The sequence below is a fragment of the Struthio camelus genome, chromosome 31, assembly GCF_040807025.1.
Source record: "Struthio camelus isolate bStrCam1 chromosome 31, bStrCam1.hap1, whole genome shotgun sequence".
Lineage (NCBI taxonomy): Eukaryota > Metazoa > Chordata > Aves > Struthioniformes > Struthionidae > Struthio > Struthio camelus.
Window position 1 is genome coordinate 4,666,391 of NC_090972.1, and position 21,010 is coordinate 4,687,400.

The 21,010-nt window shown below is 67.7% G+C and overlaps 1 protein-coding gene across 2 annotated transcripts; it reads right to left on the minus strand.

Moving 5' to 3' along the window:
- Nucleotides 1–76: 76 nt before the first annotated feature.
- On the minus strand, nucleotides 77–18,575 carry CARM1 (coactivator associated arginine methyltransferase 1). Of its 2 annotated transcripts, XM_068922808.1 has the most exons (17): nucleotides 18,378–18,575; nucleotides 15,546–15,701; nucleotides 8,664–8,789; nucleotides 8,464–8,570; nucleotides 8,176–8,280; nucleotides 6,425–6,535; nucleotides 5,972–6,149; nucleotides 4,019–4,109; nucleotides 3,809–3,890; nucleotides 3,540–3,625; nucleotides 3,083–3,172; nucleotides 2,598–2,735; nucleotides 2,000–2,089; nucleotides 1,798–1,910; nucleotides 1,431–1,508; nucleotides 1,220–1,288; nucleotides 77–1,136 (listed from the first exon to the last, which is right to left on the minus strand). In XM_068922808.1, exons 1-17 carry the CDS (start codon nucleotides 18,520–18,522, stop codon nucleotides 1,000–1,002), a joined length of 1,902 nt encoding a protein of 633 aa, XP_068778909.1. In that variant the 5' UTR covers nucleotides 18,523–18,575; the 3' UTR covers nucleotides 77–999. The 2 variants fall into 2 exon arrangements, with proteins under 2 accessions (XP_068778909.1, XP_068778910.1); XM_068922809.1 differs by lacking the exon at nucleotides 15,546–15,701 and having other exon boundaries at nucleotides 18,378–18,574.
- Nucleotides 18,576–21,010: the final 2,435 nt, after the last annotated feature.

The following is a 21,010-nucleotide window of genomic DNA, read 5'->3' on the forward strand; positions in this document are numbered from 1 at the left end:
AAGGGCCGCGCCGGGGCTGGGGACACGGGGTCCGGCCGGGAGCGGACGCGGTATCAAAGGCAGCAGGGCGCGAACCTTCGAAACCCTCCCGTTTATTCAGTACTACAGCCGAAAAACAGCAGATCCGCTACTCCTAAGGCGCAGCCCCAGCGAGGGGTTGGGGGCCGCCCGCGGCAAAGGGAACGGCCCCGGGGAGACGGTCGCTCTCCGCAGCGGGGTCCCTGCGCGCCCCTGCCAAAAACCGCCGCTCGCGGCCTTCGAAAGGAAAACAAAAGAGAAAGGAAAGTTCACGCTATGAGTGCTGGACGCTAACAGACACCAAATACACTTCCTAGTGCAGCCACGCAAGGGAGCCTTCCATAACAGATGCCCCCGCGACGCCCGCCGGGCCCCGGCGAGGGCAGGGACGGGGCCGGGGCCGGAGACGGGGCAGTCGCCGTCGCTCGGGGCTTTTGGTACATACAGCGTTTCCTGCGAGCGTCACCCTCGCGGGGACCAGGCCCCTGAGCGCGGCTGCCGGTCGCAGGCCGGTCTCCGGCCCCCGGCGCCTGCCCGGCTCCCGGTGAGGGGCAGGAGGTGCCGCCGTCCGCCCCGGACCCCCGACGCCAGCAGGGCAGAGCCGGGAGCGGGGCCGCGGCTGCGGCAGGACGGGGCAGGCGGCCCCTCCGGGCACGGCCGGCAGCGGGTCTGCGCCGCAGACCGGGGGGCCGCGTCCCCATCTGTTATGGAAGATGGCACCTAAACGCCGTTAGCTACGTGATTGCTCGGGGAACAGCTCTAGCGGGGTCCAGAGGTTCCGACATTTCATAAAAAAACTGTCCAGGTCCGTTATCAAAGAGCAGAGCGTGGACTCGGCGGCTTCGTCTCGGCTGCGTCTATCGTACAAGGGTAAAAACATCCCTGGCGGCCCCAGGCGGGCCACAGTTCGGAGAGGGGCGGAGAAGGGTCGTCTTCATTTGGTTTCCTGGCGCTGTCAGTTCAGAGGGGAGCGGGGAGCCCTTAGCTCCCGTAATGCATTGTGTTGGTGGTGATGGACATGGGCGAGGCCATGGAGATGGCGGGGCCGCCCATGGTGAACTGGCTGTTGATGGGGTAGTGAGTGCTGGCGCTGCCGCCGCTCTGGCCGCTGGAGGAGCCTGCGGGGGGGGAGAGGGGCCGTCAGGGGGGCGCCGGGGCGAGCCGGGGGCTCGGCGGGCCGCCGGCACGCGCCGCGCCTTACCTTGGACGATGCCCGTGCTCATGATGGAGCCCATCCTGGAGTGAGTGTGGTTCACGATCCCAGTGTTGGCTGCGGAGCAAGGGCACAGGGCTGAGGCCGGCCGGGCTGCCCGGCTCCCCCGGGGAAGGGGGAGCGGGGGCTAAACCCCCCGGCGGGGCCGGCCCGGCCCCCCCCCCCCCCCCCCCCCCCCCCGCCCAGCCCGGACACTCACCTAAAGGAATAAGGTTGTTGTGGCCGACGTTGGAGCCGCCGGCAATAACACTGCTAAGGTCGTACGCCGTGGGCATCCCTGCGCCGGAGGAGAGGGGAGAAAAATCAGCCCCGCGGCCCCAAACGCGAGCAGAGGGTTTGTCCCCACGGAGCCGGGGACACGCGGACGCGAGCGGGGCCAAAGAGCAGGGCCAGGTCCTGCAGGCAGCTCCGCTCGGCAATCCCGCGGGGGGCGGGAGCCGGCTCCGGCCGAGCCGATCAACCCCGGCCGGGAGCTTTGGCGTCAGCGATACGGCAAATCCCTCCCTCGCAGCCGCGGTTGCGCTGGAAAAGCTCCTCCGGAGCGGCTGCCCGCGCCCCGAACGCACCGGCCACGGCCATCCCCGTGCTCATGTTGTAGGTGCTGCCCGTGTTCCACATGTTCTCCGACGGGGACGTGTAGTGGGAGCCGGGCGGGGGCGAGGGAGTCGTGCCTGTGTACCTGGAAGGCGGCGCGGGAGTGAGGCCGCGGCGGGGAGCCCCCCGGCCCTGCCGCCGCCGGCGGAGCCCCCCGGCGGCCCCCGGCCCTACCTGAAGAAGGGGTTTTTCAGGTCGAGGAGGTTGCTGGACTTGGAGCCGGTCTGGTCCACCTGAGCCACGATGCTGATGTCGTAGCTTTGTCTGCGGGGGGAGAAGGGCCCTAAGATGCCGCCGGGTCCGGACGGCGGGGCTCGAGGGTCCCCGCGGCCAGAGCCGGGCACCTCGCCGGGGGGGGGAACGGGCTGGAGCTCGCGGCCCCAAGCAACCTGCCCCGCTCCGCGTTCCCGGTTCGGCCCTCGGGGAGCGGCAGGAAGGCCGGTGGCGCCGGGCCCTCAGATCTGGGTCACGGCGGTCTGACGGGCGGCACCGCGCCGAGCTATAAATACGCCAGGCGAACTGGGCCAGGCCCCCCCCGCTCCCCGCGCAAACCGGGCGGCGAGGCCAGGCCGGCCCGGCAGCGGCTGCGGCGATCGCCCCGCGGGGCCCGGCCGAGCTATTCCGGGCGCCGAGCAGAGGCGCCCAGGGACCGCGGCAAACTAGATCGTGGCCGGCAGCCGCGCGGATGCGCGTCAGGCGCAGGCCGAGGGGAACGGCCCAGACGCGAACGCCGCGGCGGGACCCTTCCCCGCTGCCCGGCGGCGGCTCTCACCTCTTGTTGGCGATGAGGAGGCAAGTCCCTGAGAGAGTGTCGCCGGCCTTGGCGAAGAGCGGCGACTGGAACAGGCACCGCACCTGGTACCAGTGGGTCAGCGGCTCGGTGGGGGCTGTCGAGAGCCACACGGTCATTCTGGCGGAGAGGAGAGCGCGGCGGGGTTAGAAACGCTTCGCTCCGTGCCAGCCCCCGGCGCCAGCGCGGAGATGCCGGGGGCAGACGGCGCGGGACGGCCGGGCCCTGCGCGGCGACGGCGCCGCGTCCCCGGGACGTGGCTCCCCCACCCCGACAGCGAGGGCCGTGCCTGTAATCAAACCCCGTTAGGGAGCAGCCCCCTCCCAAGAGGGCTGGGACCGCGGGAGAGCCACGATCCCCAGAGCTGCCGGAAACGGCCCGCGGGAGCGGACCCGGGCGCCCGCGGCGCTTCCTAACGGACGGGAAGCTGCCAGCGGCGCAGCGTGCACCGCGCGCCCACCGCTTACATTGAACCGATGAAGGCCACGTCGAACCAGAACGCCAAGCCGTGGACGAGCCCTGAATGCAACATGTGGAACTTGAACGGGATTTCTATCCTGAAAGCCGAAGGGAAACCGTCAGCAGCAGCCGGGGCCGAGCCGCCACCGTCCCCCTCCCCTCGGAGCCGAGCAGGGTTCGGGCCGGCCCCGCGCTGCCGTCTGTCCCCGTTAACCACCGGCGCGTGCCCGGACGGGGCGGGCGGCGCGGTTTTAATTGCATGCAGCCAGCGGAACAAATGATCCGCTGCGGCAGCACCGGGCTCCGGGGCCCTGCCAGCACCACGCCGGCTCTGTGACCGGCCCCGGGACGCGCGCCAGCCTTGACCGGCCGCTGCCGGCGGCAGCCGGGGTTTCACGGCGGCGCGGATCCGCTGCGGTGGCGCGTTGGTCTCCCAGGCGCCCCAGCAAATCCCAGCTCACCCACCTGTGCAAATCACCTTCTTTGGCTTCTAAGAAGTTCACCGTGTATTTGACCGACTTCGCCATTAAGATCCTGATATCGAAGGTGTCCTGGGGCGAGAGGCGCAGGTTAGCCGGGGCGGTCGCGGAGCGGCGCGTCCGCGCTCTGCTCCCGCCGCGCGCCCGCACGAGCTACAGCCGGGTGACAGCCCCGTGCCCAGACCCGCGGGCCCGCCGGGGCGGTTCGCCCTGCCGTGCCCTCCGGCCGAGCGAGGGGGACCTCGGGGCGCTCACCACAACGGGCTGCCGGAAGTACTCGTCCACGGCTGCCCCTCGAAGCGCCGAGAGGTCCACGCCGTGGAAGGACGGCTGGTACCTGCGGGGGAGAGGCTCGTGAGGGCGAGCCAGCGGCCACGGAAACGTCGGCTCCGGCCCCGCGGGGAGCGGGAGGAGGGTTTGGGACCAGCCCCAGTCCGTCTCCGTCTCCCCCCCGGCCGCACTCACCAGAAATTGGCCTTCGTGAACTGCTCCATGTAGAGCTGCTCGTCCGTGAACGGGGCCAAGTGGACGTCGCCGATCGTCGGGAACATGTTCCCTGCAAGGGGAGCAGAGGGCTCGGTCGCACGGGGAAATTACCCTCTCTTCCCCCGGGCTCGTAGGGCCCGGCAGCCCCGGCGCGGGCAGGGACGCCGAGCCGGCAGGACGCGGTCGGGAGTCGCGCGGGGAGAGCCGGTCTCCGCTCTGCCGCCCAGGCAGGGATGCAAGAGCGCCGAACCCTCCCGGAAACCTGCTTCCTGCAGGAGGGGAGAAGAGGGAAGTCAGGGCCGGAGAGCCGGTCCCTTCCTGAGCTGATTAACAGCCTCGTCAAGCAAACGAGGTCGGCGAGGGCAGTCTGAACAGCCCGCGCGGCACCGGCAGATGGAGGAGCTGCCAGGGACAGATGGCGGGTCCGCGCGCGGGAACATCTGCGGCCGCCGTCGCGCCGCGGAGCCCCGGCCCCGCGCGGCACAAGGGGGTTGTCAGCAGCCCCTAACGAAGCACCGAGAGAGGATCTGCGAAACCTCCGGCCCCCGGCTGCTTTCCAGCGGCTGTGATGATGCCAAAGCTCAGCCGTCTGCCTCCCAGCTTAGGGCACGGAGGGATTCGCTGGCCCGGATCAGAGCCAGCCCCGCGCGGGGCAACGGGCCCGGCACAGCGCAGCCCTCGGGAGCTGCTCCCAGCCGGCCTGCGCGCAGCCGGACGGAGCCGAGGCTCCTCGCGAGGGCACGGACGCTCCGGGATAGACAACGCGGACGGTTGCGTCTCGGTTCGTCTTTAACCGCCCGCGCGGCAGTATGCAAACGCAAACCCCAGCAGTTCAGCCCGGGTTTGTTCTGGCAGCTCCCAGCTGGCTCAGGCATCAGCAGAAGCGACTCCTAGATGATAATTTTCTTTTTAAATGAAACCCCAGCAGCTCAGAGCTGACTGAGAGCGAGCGCGAACAGCGGCTGGGTGCAGAGCAGAGGCTGCAGGGGGATGCGGCAGGGAACACACACAGCTCCGGTGCTCCGGAGCGCGAGGGGGAAGAGGTGGCGAGAGACACTGCCACCAAAACCCGCATCCCATCGCCAGCTCCAGCTGGAGCGTCGCCGCCAGCATCTCCCTCCTGGAGCCGGGAAAGCGGGCCGGACTCTGCCGCGGAGCGAGCGCTCCGGCTCGCCCGGCCCCGCGCTGACGGAGACCATCTCCGCAGCGATAACAGCCCAAAGCAGCAGCTCCTCGGAGCCGGACGGCAGACGGGGAACAGTTCAAACACAAAAGCATGGAGGTACTGCAGCTGAAACAGTCCGTCCTCACCTCCCTCTCCTTCACCAGACTGAAACTGCGTTGCTAAGCCTAATTAAATGCCAAAAGCTCTAACGAGAGCGTGCATCCTGCCCACTCTCCACCTGCAACCCCCTCCCCCGGGGGTCTCCCCCTTTGGCCTCTCCGGCAGAGGAGGAAGAGGCTCATCCCAGACCCCAGCCCCGCGCTGCCTCGCGGCGAGGCAAACGCGGCAGGGCTGGCAGCGAGCTGGATTTGCATGGAAGGACGGATGCGCGAGGGCTGACGAGATGTGTCAGCTCCCTTGGGAAATTGCCTGGAACACAATTTAATTACATTTCTAGCCCCGCTGCACGGCGAATCACACGCTCCGACTGCAGCGCGCTAGAGCTCCGCCTGAACATCGGCACAACGGAGAGCGAGAAACAGGGAAAAAATGGTAAAGAGCTGATTCAAAAAAGCAAAGCAAACATGCAGGCGTGGGCTACTGAGCACAGACGAGTCCGAGCCGCTCCGCTGATGCCCAGCACAGGCAACAGCCGCTTTCAAAGGTGTCCCCAACCCCCAGGCGCCCCATCCCCAGCGCCGTGCGGGGAGCCAAAGACCAGACCCATCCCTACAAGAGAAGCGGCCTCGCATCCCCCTCGCACTCACCACTGGGCTTTAAGTACTTCTTCGCATGCAGGTAGCTCTCCAGCATCCGCTCGTTGAAGAGCATGTAGCCCATGGGCTCCGAGATGATGATATCCACCTGCTCGGGCAGCGAGACCTCCTCCACCTTCCCGGGAATGACGACGATCCGGTCCGTGAGGTTGTTGCTTTTCACTAGCACCTGCTCAAGGAAAAGGGCCCGTGACGGGGGTGAGGAGCAGCCGCGCAGTCCAGGAAACCCTGCCGGGGCTGGGCAGCAAGCTCTGGCTCAGCATTCCCAGTACCTCCATCCCAGAGCTACTGGGTTATACTGGAGCAGGGGAACGAGTCCTTAAACGGGCTCAACCCCCAGGGACGCCAGACCACGCGAGTTCAGCGCGCGATCCCCATGCTGGAACCTGCACCGAGCTCCGCCAAGCAAAGAGCTTCCCAGGCGGTGGGAGCCGAGACACCGACCTCTGCGTGCTGGGCCATGGTGCTGGCTTCCACCGCGTAGATCTTCCTCGCCCCAGCCTGCGCCGCAAAGAAGGACAGGATACCGGAGCCGCAGCCGACGTCCAGGACAATCTGGGAGGGAGAAGGCAGGTCAAAGGTAGGTCAGCAGGTCAAAGGCTTCCTCCTCCCCAGCACGAGCATCTGCGGCGCCGGCTGAGTCCCAGGAGGCAGAATCGGGGCCTGCCGGCTCTTGCTCCGGGTTACGGAGGGACAGAGAAGCCTCGAGACCCCGAACACTTGGATTTCCCCAAGAGGGGAAAAATAAGAGAGGCAGCACGTCGGGTACAGCACATCCTGGGAGAGAAACCAGCACCTACCACAGCGCGTCTATTAGCTAAATGCTTAATGGCAGAACAACCCTTCAGGAATCCCCTGGCAAAGGAGCCAAATTACAGCGGGTGAACAGGAAGAGAGAGAGCCTTTGATAAAACTGGCTGCCTCGCGCATCTCCAGAGACGAAATTACCTCCAACAAGTTGCCACCTCCACACTGACTCCCTGGAAGCACAATTGCTCATTAGACCCTCCAGTAATGACCTGCGCGCGCGGAGCCAGCTCCGCTCGACAGCTCCCTGCCTCATAGAAGGGCCAAATTACTCCGCTATCAAATCAAGAGGCAGGTGGAGCAAGGGCAGGGGGACAGGCGAGACCGTTTGCAGGTCGAGGGCTTCGGTGTCCGACAGCCTCCGCCGGGAAGCACGGGGGAACGCGGCAGCCAGGCTGGGACACGGCTGCTCCGAGGGCTTGGCGCTGATGGGGCTACAGAGACCTGGACAATTCGCACTGCTGAGCGTAAGAGCGGGGAAGAACAGAGGGATTAAGACCGACGTGACTGAGACAGCTAACTACACCGAAGCGCTCACAAATCCTATTTGATCCTATATATATAATCCGTCGGGTTGGGGGGATCAGGTGGCAGGGAGCGCTGACGGCGTGGGAAGCCCGCTGCGCCCCGTTGGCGAGTCGCTCCAGGGATGGTATCAGCCAGCGGCGCAGGGCTCTTGGCAGGTCGCCCCCTTCTCCGGCGGGGCCGGGGCAGACGCTGCGATCTGCCGGCTGGAAGAGCTCCGACGCCAGCGCTGCCAGGCGGAGCAGCCAGCACCCATCCGGCGAGGGCGCCCCGGGCGAGAGAGACGGGACGCGTGCTCGCGGCCTGCTCGCAAAAAGGATGGCCCATATATTGGGAGGGATAATAAAAGAAAGAGACTAGGAAGGAGGCAGGAAAGAGCCACAAGAGACTCAAAGTGGGAAAAGGCATGCTTTACAAGGAGAGATCTAATCAAGTCTCCTCTTCAACAGCTACAGCATATAATTACCCTCCCAGGGAGAAAATGCCAAGTGCACAGGGCTCTTCAATGCAGCAGAGAGAAGCAGCCCGAAGTCTGGCAGCAGGAAGCTGAAGCCAGACACCGAAATGAGGCACATTAAAAAACTGTATCAGCCAGCGCGATTAATGGCTGGAAGAGGGCAGAGCCACCACCGCCAACGCCTTCGAATCAAGACCGGACAGAGAAAAATCAAGCCGCTGGGCTCAAGGTAGGGCGCAGAGAGGCGGCTCTCTGCCCGGAGCCGGGCAGGACAGAGGGACACGTCGCCTCTCGCGACGAGCGCGTGGCCCCAGGTGCCCCACGGGCGTCGGACCCGGAGCTCGGCGCGGGAGCCCGACTGCGCCGCGCTCCCCTCCGGCGTGGGAGGCAGGGGGAAGCTGCTCACCTTGTCTTTGAAGTCGCTGTGGTTCTGCAGGATGGCTCGCTGGTACGTGCCCGTCCGGACGTAGTCCTGCATCATGTTCTGCTGCTGGGACAGGTAGCCGTAGAACTGGGGAGGACACGGAGGGCGTTTCAGCCGTGGATTTCAGCCCGGCTGGGCGCCCCGCCGGGGGCAGGCAGGGTCTGAACTGCCCCCAGGGAGACGGGGACGCTGCGGCAAGCCCTTCCCCTCCCTCCGACCGCGCGGCCTTGCCTGGAGGCCGGGAGATGGCGGCCCGCACGGGCTCCTCACCTGGAAGTACTGCACCGCCGAAGACTCCTCCGTCCGCTCGCTGAACACCGAGCGCTCCGTGTTGTGTCCCCGGCAGTTCTTCAGGATGTTATAAAAGGAGCAGAAGTCTGGAAGACAAAACGAGTCCCTGGTCTTTAGCCGGGGCCAGAGGCAGCCGAGCGGCCGGGATGGGCAGCAGCCACCCCGGGCCGGGGACGTACCGTTCGGCGTCGCGAACTGGACGAGCACGCTGTTGCAGCCCAGCGTGATGATGAAGGACTGCTTGCCCACGCGGCTGCACTCCGTCTCCCGGGACACCGAGCACTTAAACACGCAAACGTCTTCATCTGCGGGGAGAGGAGACGGCGGCGGGTGAGAGCCGGGCACCAAAGCTCCCCTCTGCTCCCCCAGCCGCGGCTCCGCCTGGGGCACCCGGCCCCACCGGCTGCCTTAGCTGGGCCCTCTGCCTTCCTTCCCACTCGTGTCCTGAGTTGCAGGGGCTCAGCTCTATCGTTTCACTGAGCGCCCCTCTTCCTGGAGGAGGGGGGCCTTTTCATCTTGTTCCAGCCCAAATTCGCAGCCCTCTGTTCGCTCCCACGTGGGGTGTCTCCCCCTTTTAGGACCTCTCCCCTTCTGTCCCTAGCAGCAGTCCTCGTCCTCCCTGGATAACGCAGGGCGCGTTCAGAGCTAACGTTTTAAAAGAAAGCTCATCGGAAAGAGCCAAGCGTTCCCACGCAGCTTTTATGGAGGCTTCGCAGCCCCAGGCTTTTCCAGTTCAAGCAAAGAGGCATCGGCGAAGATAGCCGGCCCCACGCGGCTGGGGAGAGGAGACGGTTGAGCGGCGCAAGAGCCTCGCGGGCTGGACGAGGCAGGATCCCTTTCGGCCGGCCGGCAGCTAGCGATGCCGCGGCCCGGACCCGGCAGCGCGGCGGCTCCTTCCTGTCACCAGCGTTTACGGGAAGGGCAATAAAAAGCTCAAGGGCCCCTCTGCTACTCCGCTGCGTCCCGAGGGAACCGGCTCTGTTACGAGGGGATTAGCGGGAGCCGCCGCGCAGGGAGGAAGCGGAAAGCCTCTGGCTCAGGCAAAACTCATCTGCTCAGCCCGACGCTTTATCACCGCGGGGCGGAGGGGTCAGGAGCCTCCCGCGGCCGCGCTCGCCCCGCACAGGGGTTTTCCCAGCCCTCCTGCCCGGCTCTGCCGGTTCTTGGGGCTTCACGGCGGGTCAGAGGCATCCCATCCCTCGTGCGTCCGCCCCTGAGGCTTTTCGGAGGGGCCCGACCTGGGGCACGGCCCTGGGAGATCCCTCGGCAGCACAGCAAGCCCCAAGTTAAGGTTTCGCCACCAAAAGGCCTCCGAGACGCGCAACTTGCCGCAGCCCGACCTCTCCAAAGGGGCTTTTCAAAGCTTTTCAGGAGCGGCCTGGGACTCCTTCACCCGTTTCCCGGTCGCAAAGGGAAGCACGGCACCGAGAAACCGAAGCCAAACTCCAAAAAGCAGCAGGAAGAGGCACCGCGAGCACCCGGATCGAAGACCCCGCGGGCCCCTGCCTCCCGCGCGCCGGCCCTCGCTCGAAGTCGCCGCTTCGCACCCTGCCTCTCGCTAGCTGAAGGAACGCTGAAGAACTGGCATAAAAACATAATTAGAGTAATTAATCTCTGTGGACTTGCAGGAAGGGAGGGAAAAAATAATAAAAAAACCCCTCGCGCTCAGCTAAAAGCAAAGGGTTTTATGAAGCGTCCTAGCAGCTAGGAATACGGATTCAAGCTGTTCCCCACCAAGGGATGGAGCCAGCTTCTGCGGCGGAAGGAGGAGCAAAACGGAAGGAGCGAGGAGTCCTTAAAACGGCCCGTTGGGGAGGCAGCCTCCGCCCCGGGTCTCGCGCGGCACCCGCAGGTGAAGCCTCGAGCCGCCCGCGGAGCAGCGGCCAGAAACGCAGGTAAGGAGAGCCCAGGACCGCCAGCGAAACCCGAGCTTGAGCTTGGCTGGCCCTCGCTCTGCCGGAAAAAATCAAGGGGTTTCCGGTGGCTTCGTGTTTCCACGCGGCTCCCGGCTGCCGCCGGACGGCCCAGCGCAGGGAGAGCCTTGCCCCCAGCCCCGCGCCGGCCCCAGGGCCGCCTCCGCGAGCAGAGCTGGCGCTCGCCGGCAAAGACACCAGGACGAGCTCAGCCCGGGTCGCTGGAGAAGCCGGACCCTCGACCCGGCGCGAGCCCCCTCCCGGCGATACGGCGGGGATAGGGCAAGGCGCCGCTCCGGGGAAGGTCCGACGAGCTGCCCGGGGCAGCGGCTGGACCCCGGGCTCCCGTCGCGGGCGCTGCCGGCGCCGTCCTCCTCCTCCTCGCTTCGGCGCGGCGCTCCGCAAAACGGAGCCCTCTCCTGCTGGGGTGCAGCAGAGCCGGGGCCGGACCCCTCCTCGGAGGCAGGGGCCGCGCCGGCGGGCCGTTCCCCAGGTCCGGGGCGTCGGGGCTCGGCCGCCCTGGCGCCCGGCGCCGCGGATCGGGTTACCCAACTCTGCGGGAGCGAGGAGAGGAAAGGCGCAGGGGGTTCTGCAGCGCCGAGCTGTAAATAGCTCGACCCGGCGGGCTGCCAGTCCAGCTATGCGCTCCCGATTTATTTAGCTGATGATTTTGCAGCGGGTGATAAAAACCGATGCTCCGAAGCGCTCGGGCTCCCCGTGCTCCGGGACGAGGCTCCGATGTCCTTGCTCCAGGCCGGCGCCGAGAAGGGGATTTCCAAAGGCAGCCCGATGCGCAGAGCCGGGATCCCGGCCTGCTCCGAGCCCCGAGCAGCAACACGCGGCCAGGAACGAGCGCTCGCTCAGCGAGGGGCCGCGCGAGGTCAGGGAGCGAGCCGCGGGCCCGGCGGCAGAGCCGGGAGGCGCGCGAAGCCGCTGCGGGCCGCGCACAGCGTTTGAACCGGCGGTCCCGCAGGGAAGGGGGGGCGAGCACGTCCCGGGAGAGACCGCAACCCCCCCTGGAAAGCCTGCTGCCGCCCCAGGCGCCGCTTTGCAAAGCTATTAAATGCAAATTCCCCCCTCCCATCCATGTTAATCAGCCTGTCAACCCGGGCCTCCAAGTTCTTTGTGGAGGATAAAAAGGGACAGCAGATGTGCGCTGGGCTTCCAGGCCGCTCAAAGGCCGGCGAATAATTCACAGGGAGACCGCCGGATCAGGCAGGGCCGTATTTCAGCGCCGGGCGGGCGAGGGAGCGTCGGCTTCCCCCTCCTTCCCCGGCTACACAAAGGTTTTTCTGCCAAGCGCCTGGAAGAGGGGATTATCCCCTGCTCGCCGTGCCGGGCGCCGGGGCGGCAGACGGGTCCGGGGGGATCGCCCGGGAAGCGCTCCGGGCGCGCGGCGGCAGAGCAGCTCCCCAACCCCACCGCCGCCAAATCCGAGGTTTTACCAGCAGCAGGGAGCCCGGCGCGACCCGCGCAGCCGGCGCGTCAGTTCGGAGGCATCGAGGCGCTGCCGTCGGCCGGATCGGCACGCTCCGGCCGGAGCCGGCCCCGCGGCACGCAGTTATCGCAAGAGGCATCCACGCGGTTCCCAAAAAACAGCCCCCCCCACCCCAAGCTCTGCAGGGTCCCGAAGCCCCTTAGAGCCCGGGAAAACCCGCAGACAGGGAGCCGGAGCGAGCACAGAGCCCGAGTGCCGCAGGTCCCAGCGCCAGCCGGAAACGGCCCAAGCACCGGCCCCGCTGCGGCCGGGGGGGATCCCTCCCCGCCAGCGTTCGCCCGTGCTCCGACAGCCGCCGGGGAAGGCCCTGCCGCCCCGTTTCGCGCCCGAGAGCCGCCGCTCCGAGGCTCGCCAGCCGGCGAGCAAGGAGGCTGCGGAGCAGCTGGCGAGGGGCCGCGAGCCCGACGTTGCGGCTGGACCAGCGCGTTTCAGACTCGCTGAGCGATCCGGTCGGCCTGGAATTGGTCTCGTCCTGCCTTTTTTTTTTTTTTTTCTGTTTTAAATCCGCTCTCGGGCTCCGCAACGTGCTGTAGCGACGAGCTCCGCTGTCCGCGGGCCGTCCGAAAAGCGGCGAGGCACGAGGGCGCTGCCCGCTGCCGTCGGTACCGTCCCCTTGGAAAGGCAGCAGGGCCGAGGGAAGCGCGTTTTTCCCCCTCGCTGCGTTTAGCGACGAGTCGCCTGAGCTCGGGAAAACGATGGCGGTTTTAGGAAGACCTAACCAAGGCTCTGGGTAACCTCGAGGGAACCGCGCAGGCCCGAGAAGGGCCCCAAGGAGCCGCGCTCGACGTCTGCCCCAGCGGCAGTTTCCCCCCCCCAAAGAAAACCCTTCAAGCGCCGGCGGCTGCGTGACCTTAAGGCGTTGCGCACCTTACGTCTCGCCGCCGAGAAGTCGTTGAAAACCTCCTTTCCAGGCTGACCGCGAGCAGACTCCGCTCCCGACCCTCCCGGTTTCGGCCGAGAGCTGCCAACTCTCGGCTCTCTTCTCATCCAGGTGCCTGGGAAGCCACTGAGTCGCCTCTCGTCCCTCTCCGGGAGGGACGCAGCGGCCGCGAAGAGCCGACGAGGACGCCGCGGCCGGCTCGCCTCGAGCTCGAGGGGGCGAATCGCAGCGGCGAGGAGGAGGCAGGATTTCCCCGAGCCCCAGCCAGCGCGCCCGCCACGCTTCGCTCCGGGTTTTGGGAAGCCCCCTCGGCAAAGGGAAAGGGCCAGGGCTCCTCGTCGCCGGATCGAGGACCGCGCCGGCGGGCTCGGCCCTCTCCGAGCAGCCTTTTCTCGGCCGTCGAAGCCTTTCTGCCCCAAAATCAAGGGTGCGCGTGCCTCAGTTTCCCCCGCCCTGCAGCGGTAACAGCCCTCTCCTTTCCCCACCGGGCTCAGCAGCCGCAGCTGCCTGGCTGCGGCCGGCAGATTCAGCCGATGGAAGGGAGCTCGCGAGACCGAGAAAACCCTCGCGGCGAGGACGAGGGCCGAGGAGGAGGCAGCCGCGCCGGGCGGCGAAACGGCGGCTCCGGAGAAACTCCTTTTCCCCGGGGCAGGGGCAAAACTGCCAAGAGCCTCCCAAGAGGAAACGCCGGCGAGACTCACCGGACCGCGGCCGAGGAGGAAGAACCGCAGGCGAAAACCGCCGGGCAAGACCAAGCTCGGCCCTAGCGCAAATTCGAGCACGGAGCCAAGCAGAGGTCAGGGCCGCTGTTCTGCACGTTATTTAATTACGCTGATCAATTAGGCGATTTCATTGGAGGAGGTAATTAGCACCTGCTAAGCGGAGAGGGAAGGGAGCAGGGAGAGGCGACGGGTCCTTATTCCCCCGAGCAGAGTCAGCAGCGCGGCCATAAAACCGACGTCTCCGTCGATGAGTCGCGTGAAACACTTCAACCCCGCGTTTCTCGGGGGCTTTTAGGCTTCCTGCTAACGCCCGCGCCAGGCGGGACACCGGGCTCGGGGGACATAAAGCCAGCCCGGGCGTTTGAACCTGCCCAAGATTTAAAAATAAAACAGGGCTCCCAGACATCAGTTTGCAAGGAAGACAAACGAAGCCTTCAAGGGGATTTAAAAGGAGGAAAAAAACACTTCAGGATCTAAGAATAATTTGTCTAAATTAACATCCCTTTTTTTTTTTTTTTTTGCCACTGGGAAAAAACACACAAGCAAAGACCTCTGCAAACGAAACCAACGGGGAACGAGCTGGAATTCGCTAGCTCGCTCTCGTTGTCGAGCGAACAATAACCCAGACTTTCAGATTTCAGCCGTTTTAGGCGTCGCGGCACAAGCGAGGAAAGGGATCCCTCTCCAGAGAGGCACCTTAACCCGACGCTGCCCTTCTAAGCGACGGCAGGCAGTAAGGGAGGAACGCACGCGAGCTGGCGAGGCGGCCGGGCTCGGGAATCCTCGCTCCCAAACAGACGGGGAGGCGACGCGCTCCTGCCACCCCGCTCTCGCGCCGCGCGAGCCGCGGAGACAAAGAAAACTCCGCTCGGAAAACTGCGCCTAGAGAGCGTGGCAGGCCCCCGAAGGTAAATAACGCGGGATTTATTCCGACGATAACGAAAAGATACCGGTTCAAAGCTCCGAGGGCCCTAACACAGCATTAATAATCCCGTAAAATCCCCGCAGCATTAGAGTAATCGTTTCGACAGGAACTCAGCCAGAGAGATACCTACAGAAACTCCCTCCTGGCCGTTCACCGCGGCGGAAAGCCGCCGTTGCAGCGCGCCTGGAAGGTCACCAAATTCAGGCTATTTCGGGCAAGAGAGGATCGCCGGGGGGGGGGGAAGGGAATCGCCTTTCAGGGCCTCCTGAGCCTTGCTGCAAAACACCTTGCCGCCCTCCGCCGCGGGACGGAGGAGCTCGCGGAGGGCCGTCGCCCTTCCAGGCGGGCTCGTTCCCCTTTCCAATCCCAAACGAGCGGGTTTTGGGTTTTTTTTCCCCACCCCCCCCCCTCCAGCCCTCGTGCTGCCAAGTCCGGCCTGACGCGGGGGTCCGTGCCCGCGCCGGCTCACCCGCCGCGAGAAGGGCGCTGGGAGAAGGTTTGCAACCGCTCGGGCCGGCAAAGCCGGAGAAAGAAAGGGAGTCACCGGGCGATCCGCGGCAGGAATGCTTCTGGTTTGAGCGGCAGTAAAACAAAGGCACGGTATGAGGCCCGCAGCGGCGGAGGCACACGCGCGAGCGAACGCCTGGAAATCAGCTGGCATTAATCTGGGGGAAACGGTGCGCGCGGGGAGGGGGCTGGGGCGTAGCGAGCGCCGCCAGCCGCCGAGCCCCGCGCAGGAGGGCGCCCGGCCGCCTCCTCCTCCTCCTCCTCCTCCCCGCCGCCGGAGCCGAGCGTCGGGACAAATTCACATTTTCCATTACCTCCTCTCTTTCCACCACCTGCTTTTCGCATACCCGTTCCCGCTCCGAACGGCCACATCGCGTTTCTCCCAGATGTCATCCGAAAGGGCTGCAGGTTTTGGAAAACCCCGGCAAGGGTGTCCCCCCCCCCCCCCCCCGCCCCCAGGCGGCAGCTCGGCCCGCCGGGGCTCCCAAACGACCCCTCGACGCTCAGCTCTGCCCGACGGGAAAGACCCGGACGGCTCGGCACCCGCAAACCCGTCCTCGACGCGCCAACAGCGCAGAAACCACCGGGGCGGCGCGGCCCCGAATGAAGACGTTACCCGCCTCGCCTCCCTCGGGCGGCCGTCGCGCCTCGTGCTCCGAGTCCCGACCCGGCACCGCGAAGCCTCGAACCGCCGGGCTTTTGTCTCTGCTCCGGCTCTCGCTCCGCGGGGCTAACGAGCCGGTTTCGACCCGCTCCACGGAAAGATAACGCGCTAAAGTAGATATAATCTAATTTCTCCCGGCTCGAGCCGGGAACGCCTTCCGGAGGAGCCGATCGGGGGGGAATAACCCGGTGGGCTCCGCTCGCTCTCCGGTAGCTCCCCGAGGCCAGCTCTCGCTCGCGCAGGGCGGGCGGCACAGCGGACGGACCCACGGCCGGAGGGCAGCGCTTCCCCCCCCCCCAAAACTCCTGCGTCCCCAGCTCTGCTCCTGCCCGGCCACGGCCCCCCGCCCCAGGGTCCTGCCCCCCGTAGACGCCCGGCCCCATAGATGGCCCCCCCACCTCCCCTTGCAAGCCCTCATCCCCCCCACAGCCCCCCATCCCCTGCTTGGGGCCGTGGGTCCGGCGGCCTGCGCCCTCCCTTGCCCCATAGACTCAGCACCCCACAGGCCCCCCCCCCCCCCCCCCGCGCGCGTCTATCCAGTCCCTGCCTGGGCCTGTGGGCTCAGCACCCTGTGGGGCTTCCAGCACCCCACAACCGCCCCAGCCCCACAGCCCCCTCTGGCCACCCCCCCCAACCCCTCAAGACCCCCAGACTCCTCATGTCACCCCCATCCTCCACCTGGGCCTACGGGCCCAGCACCCCGTGGGGCTTCTGGTGCCCCACAAGTACCCCTGCACCCCCCCAGCACCCCACAACCCCTCAAGATCCCCACACTCCCCCTATCCCCCAACCCGGGCCCAGCACCCTGCGGGCGCTTCCGGTGCCCCACAACCATCCCAGCCCCACAGACCCTGCACCCTACAGCCCCCCTCAGCAGCCCCCGACCGCTCAAGACCCCCAGACTCCTCCTATCCCCCCACCCTCCCCCCAGACCCACAGACCCAGCACCCTAAGGGCCCTTCCGGTGCCCCACAACCACCCCAGCCCCACAGCCCCCTTCAGCCCCCCCTGACCCCTCAGGGTCCCCATCCTCCCCCCACCCCCCTTATCCTCCCCCCAGACCCACAGGCCCAGCACCCTGGGGGCCCTTCCAGCACCCCACAACTACCCCAGCCCCACAGCCCCCTTCAGCCCCCCCTGACCCCTCAGGGTCCCCATCCTCCCCCCACCCCCCTTATCCTCCCCCCAGACCCACAGGCCCAGCACCCTGGGGGCCCTTCCAGCACCCCACAACTACCCCAGCCCCACAGCCCCCTTCAGCCCCCCCTGACCCCTCAGGGTCCCCAGACTCCCCCTACATCCCCAGACTCCCCCCGGACCCACAGGCCCAGCACCCTAAGGGCCCTTCCAGTGCCCCACAACTACCCCAGCCCCACAGCTCCCTTCAGCCCCCCCAACAGCCCCCTGACCCCTCAGCGTCCCCAGACTCCCCCTATCCCACCCATCCTCTCCCCAGACCCACAGGCCCAGCACCCTGGGGGCCCTTCCAGCACCCTACAACTACCCCAGCCCCACAGACCCTGCACCCCACAGCCCTTCAGGGTCCCCAGACTCCCCCTACGTCCCCATCCTCCCTCCAGACCCACAGGCCCAGCACCCTGGGGGCCCTTCCAGCACCCTACAACTACCCCAGCCCTACAGACCCTGCACCCCACAGCCCTTCAGGGTCCCCAGACTCCCCCTACGTCCCCATCCTCCCCCCAGACCCACAGGCCCAGCACCCTGGGGGCCCTTCCAGCACCCCACAACTACCCCAGCCCCACAGCCCCCTTCAGCCCCCCCTGACCCCTCAGGGTCCCCAGATTCCCCCCGGACCCACAGGCCCAGCACCCTAAGGGCCCTTCCGGTGCCCCACAACTACCCCAGCCCCACAGACCCCCACAGCCCCCCCTGACCCCTCAGGGTCCCCATCCTCCCCCCACCCCCCCTATCCTCCCCCCAGACCCACAGGCCCAGCACCCTGGGGGCCCTTCCAGCACCCCACAACTACCCCAGCCCCACAGCCCCCTTCAGCCCCCCCTGACCCCTCAGGGTCCCCAGACTCCCCCTACATCCCCAGACTCCCCCCGGACCCACAGGCCCAGCACCCTAAGGGCCCTTCCAGTGCCCCACAACTACCCCAGCCCCACAGCCCCCTTCAGCCCCCCCAACACCTCCCTGACCCCTCAGCGTCCCCAGACTCCCCCTATCCCACCCATCCTCCCCCCAGACCCACAGACCCAGCACCCTGGGGGCCCTTCCAGCGCCCCACAACTACCCCAGCCCCACAGCCCTTCAGGGTCCCCAGACTCCCCCTACGTCCCCAGACTCCCCCCAGACCCACAGGCCCAGCACCCTAAGGGCCCTTCCAGCACCCTACAACTACCCCAGCCCCACAGACCCTGCACCCCACAGCCCTTCAGGGTCCCCAGACTCCCCCTACGTCCCCAGACTCCCCCCAGACCCACAGGCCCAGCACCCTAAGGGCCCTTCCAGCACCCCACAACTACCCCAGCCCCACAGACCCCCACAGCCCCCCCGGCCCCTCAGGGTCCCCAGACTCCCCCCACCCCCCCATCCTCCCCCCAGACCCACAGGCCCAGCACCCTGCGGGCCCCTCCAGCGCCCCCCACCCCCCCCCCCCGCCGCCGCAGCCCCTCAGCGCCCCCCCAGCCCCGCCGCGGCCCCCCGGGCCCAACCCGCCGCCGCCGGCCCCCCCCCCTGTCCCCGGTGCCCCCCCGGTTCCCCTCACCCCCCCCCGGGCGCGGCCCGGCCGGGCGCGGCCCACGTGCAGCCCGCACTCACGGCTGTAGAGCGCCAGGCAGGCGCTGTCGGGGCCGGTGCGGACCTCGAGGCGCAGCGCCTGCTGCTCCTGGTGCCGCTGGATCTCGCCGTTGGCGTCCCCGATGGTGAGGAGCCGCACGCCGGGGAACACCGACACCGCGGCCATCTTGGAGCCGCCGCCGCCGCCGCCGCCGCCTCCTCCCCCCGCCCGGCCCGCGCCGCCCCGCGCCGCGCCGCGCGCCCCGGCCCCGCCCCCCAGCGCCGCCCCGCACCCAGCGCCCCGGCCCCGCCCCCCAGCGCCGCCCCGCCCCCCAGCGCGCCCCGGCCCCGCCCCCCAGCGCCGCCCCCAGCGCCGCCCCGCCCCGCGCGCCCCGGCCCCGCCCCCCAGCGCCGCCCCGCCCCCCCAGCGCGCCCCGGCCCCGCCCCCCAGGGCGCCTCGGCCCCGCCCCCCGCCGGCAGCGTCCCGCAGCACAGCGCCCCCTGGCGGCCCCGCGCCGGGCACCGGGCAGCGGGCACTGCACCGGGCACCCGCTAACGCAGCGGGCAATGCACCGGGCACTGGGCACTGCACCGGGCACCCGGTAACGCAGCGGGCAATGCACCGGGCAATGCACCGGGCACCCACTAACGCAGCGGGCACTGCACCGGGCACTGGGCACTGCACCGGGCACCCTGTAACGCAGCGGGCAATGCACCGGGCAATGCACCGGGCACCCACTAACGCAGCGGGCACTGCACCGGGCACTGGGCACTGCACCGGGCACCCGGTAACGCAGCGGGCACTGCAGCGGGCAATGCACCGGGCACCCACTAACGCAGCGGGCACTGCACCGGGCACTGGGCACTGGACCGGGCACCCTGTAACGCAGCGGGCAATGCACCGGGCACCCACTAACGCAGCGGGCACTGCACCGGGCACTGGGCACTGCACCGGGCACCCGGTAACGCAGCGGGCAATGCACCGGGCAATGCATCGGGCACCCAGTAACGCAGCAGGCACTGCACCAGGCAATGCACCGGGCACCCGCTAACGCAGCGGGCAATGCACCAGGCAATGCACCGGGCACCCGCTAACGCAGCGGGCAATGCACCGGGTATCCGGTAACGCAGCGGGCACTGCACCGGGCAATGCACCGGGCACCCGCTAACGCAGCAGGCACTGCACCGGGCACCCGGTAACGCAGCGGACACTGCACCAGGCAATGCACCGGGCACCCGGTAACGCAGCGGGCACTGCACCGGGCACTGCAGCGGGCAATGCACCGGGCACCCGCTAACGCAGCGGGCACTGCAGCGGGCACTGCACCGGGCACCTGCTAACGCAGCGGGCACTGCACCGGGCAATGCAGCGGGCAATGCATCGGGCACCCGGTAACGCAGTGGGCACCGGGCACTGCAGCGGGCACCCGCTAACGCAGTGGGCAGCGGGCAATGCACCGGGTACCCGGTAATGCAGCGGGCAGCGGGCAAGGCAGCGGGCAATGCACCGGGCACCCGGTAACGCAGCGGGCACCGGGCAATGCACCGGGCACCCGCTAACGCAGCGGGCAGCGGGCAATGCACCGGGTACCCGGTAATGCAGCGGGCAATACACCGGGCAACACACCAGGCAATGCACCGGGTACCAGGTAATACACTGGGCATCGGGCAAGGCACCGGGCAATGCACCGGCTACCCAGTAACGCAGCGGGCAATACACCGGGCACTGGGCACTGCACCGGGCAACGCACCAGGTACCGGGCAAGGCACCGGGCAATGCACTGGGCATCGGGCAAGGCACCGGCTATCCGGTAACGCACCGGGCACTGCACCAGGTAGCAGGCACTGCACCGGGCAATGCACCGGGCACCAGGTAATACACTGGGCATCGGGCAAGGCACCGGGTACCCGGTAACGCAGCGGGCACCGGGCACTGGGCAACGCACTGGGTAGCAAGCACTGCACCAGGCAACCTGGCACCGGGTAATACACCAGGCACCGGGCAATGCACCGGGCAATGCACCGGGTAGCGCGCAATACACCGGGCATCGGGCAACGCTCCGGGCAATGCACCGGGCATCAGGCAATGCACTCAGCAATGCACCGGGCATTGGGCAACGCACTGGGTAATACACCGGGCAATGCACCGGGCATCAGGCAATGCACTCAGCAACGCACCGGGTACTGGGTAACGCACCGGGCATCAGGCACTGCACCGGGTAGTGCGCAATACCCCGGGCATCGGGCACCAGGCAATACACTCAGCAATGAACCGCGCACCAGGCACCGGGCACCAGGCAAGGCAGCGGATAACGCATCAGCCATCAGGGAAACGCACTGGGTATCGGGCAATGCACTGGGCAATATACCGGGCACCGGGTAATGCACCAAGCGTCAGCCAATGCACCGGGCAACGCACTGGGCAATGCACGGGGTATCGGGCAATGCACTGGACACCGGGCACTGCATCAGGCACTTGGCAACGCACCAGGCCTCGGGCACCAGGTAACGCACCGGGCACTGCGCTGGGAAATGCGCCGGCACCGGCACCGCCACGGGGCGATGCTCGGGAACCGAGCGATGCACCGGCACCGGGCAAAGCACCGGCACCAGCACCGGGGACCGGGCAAGGCACGGAAACAGGGCACCGGGACTGGGTAACGGGGGGCAAGCGG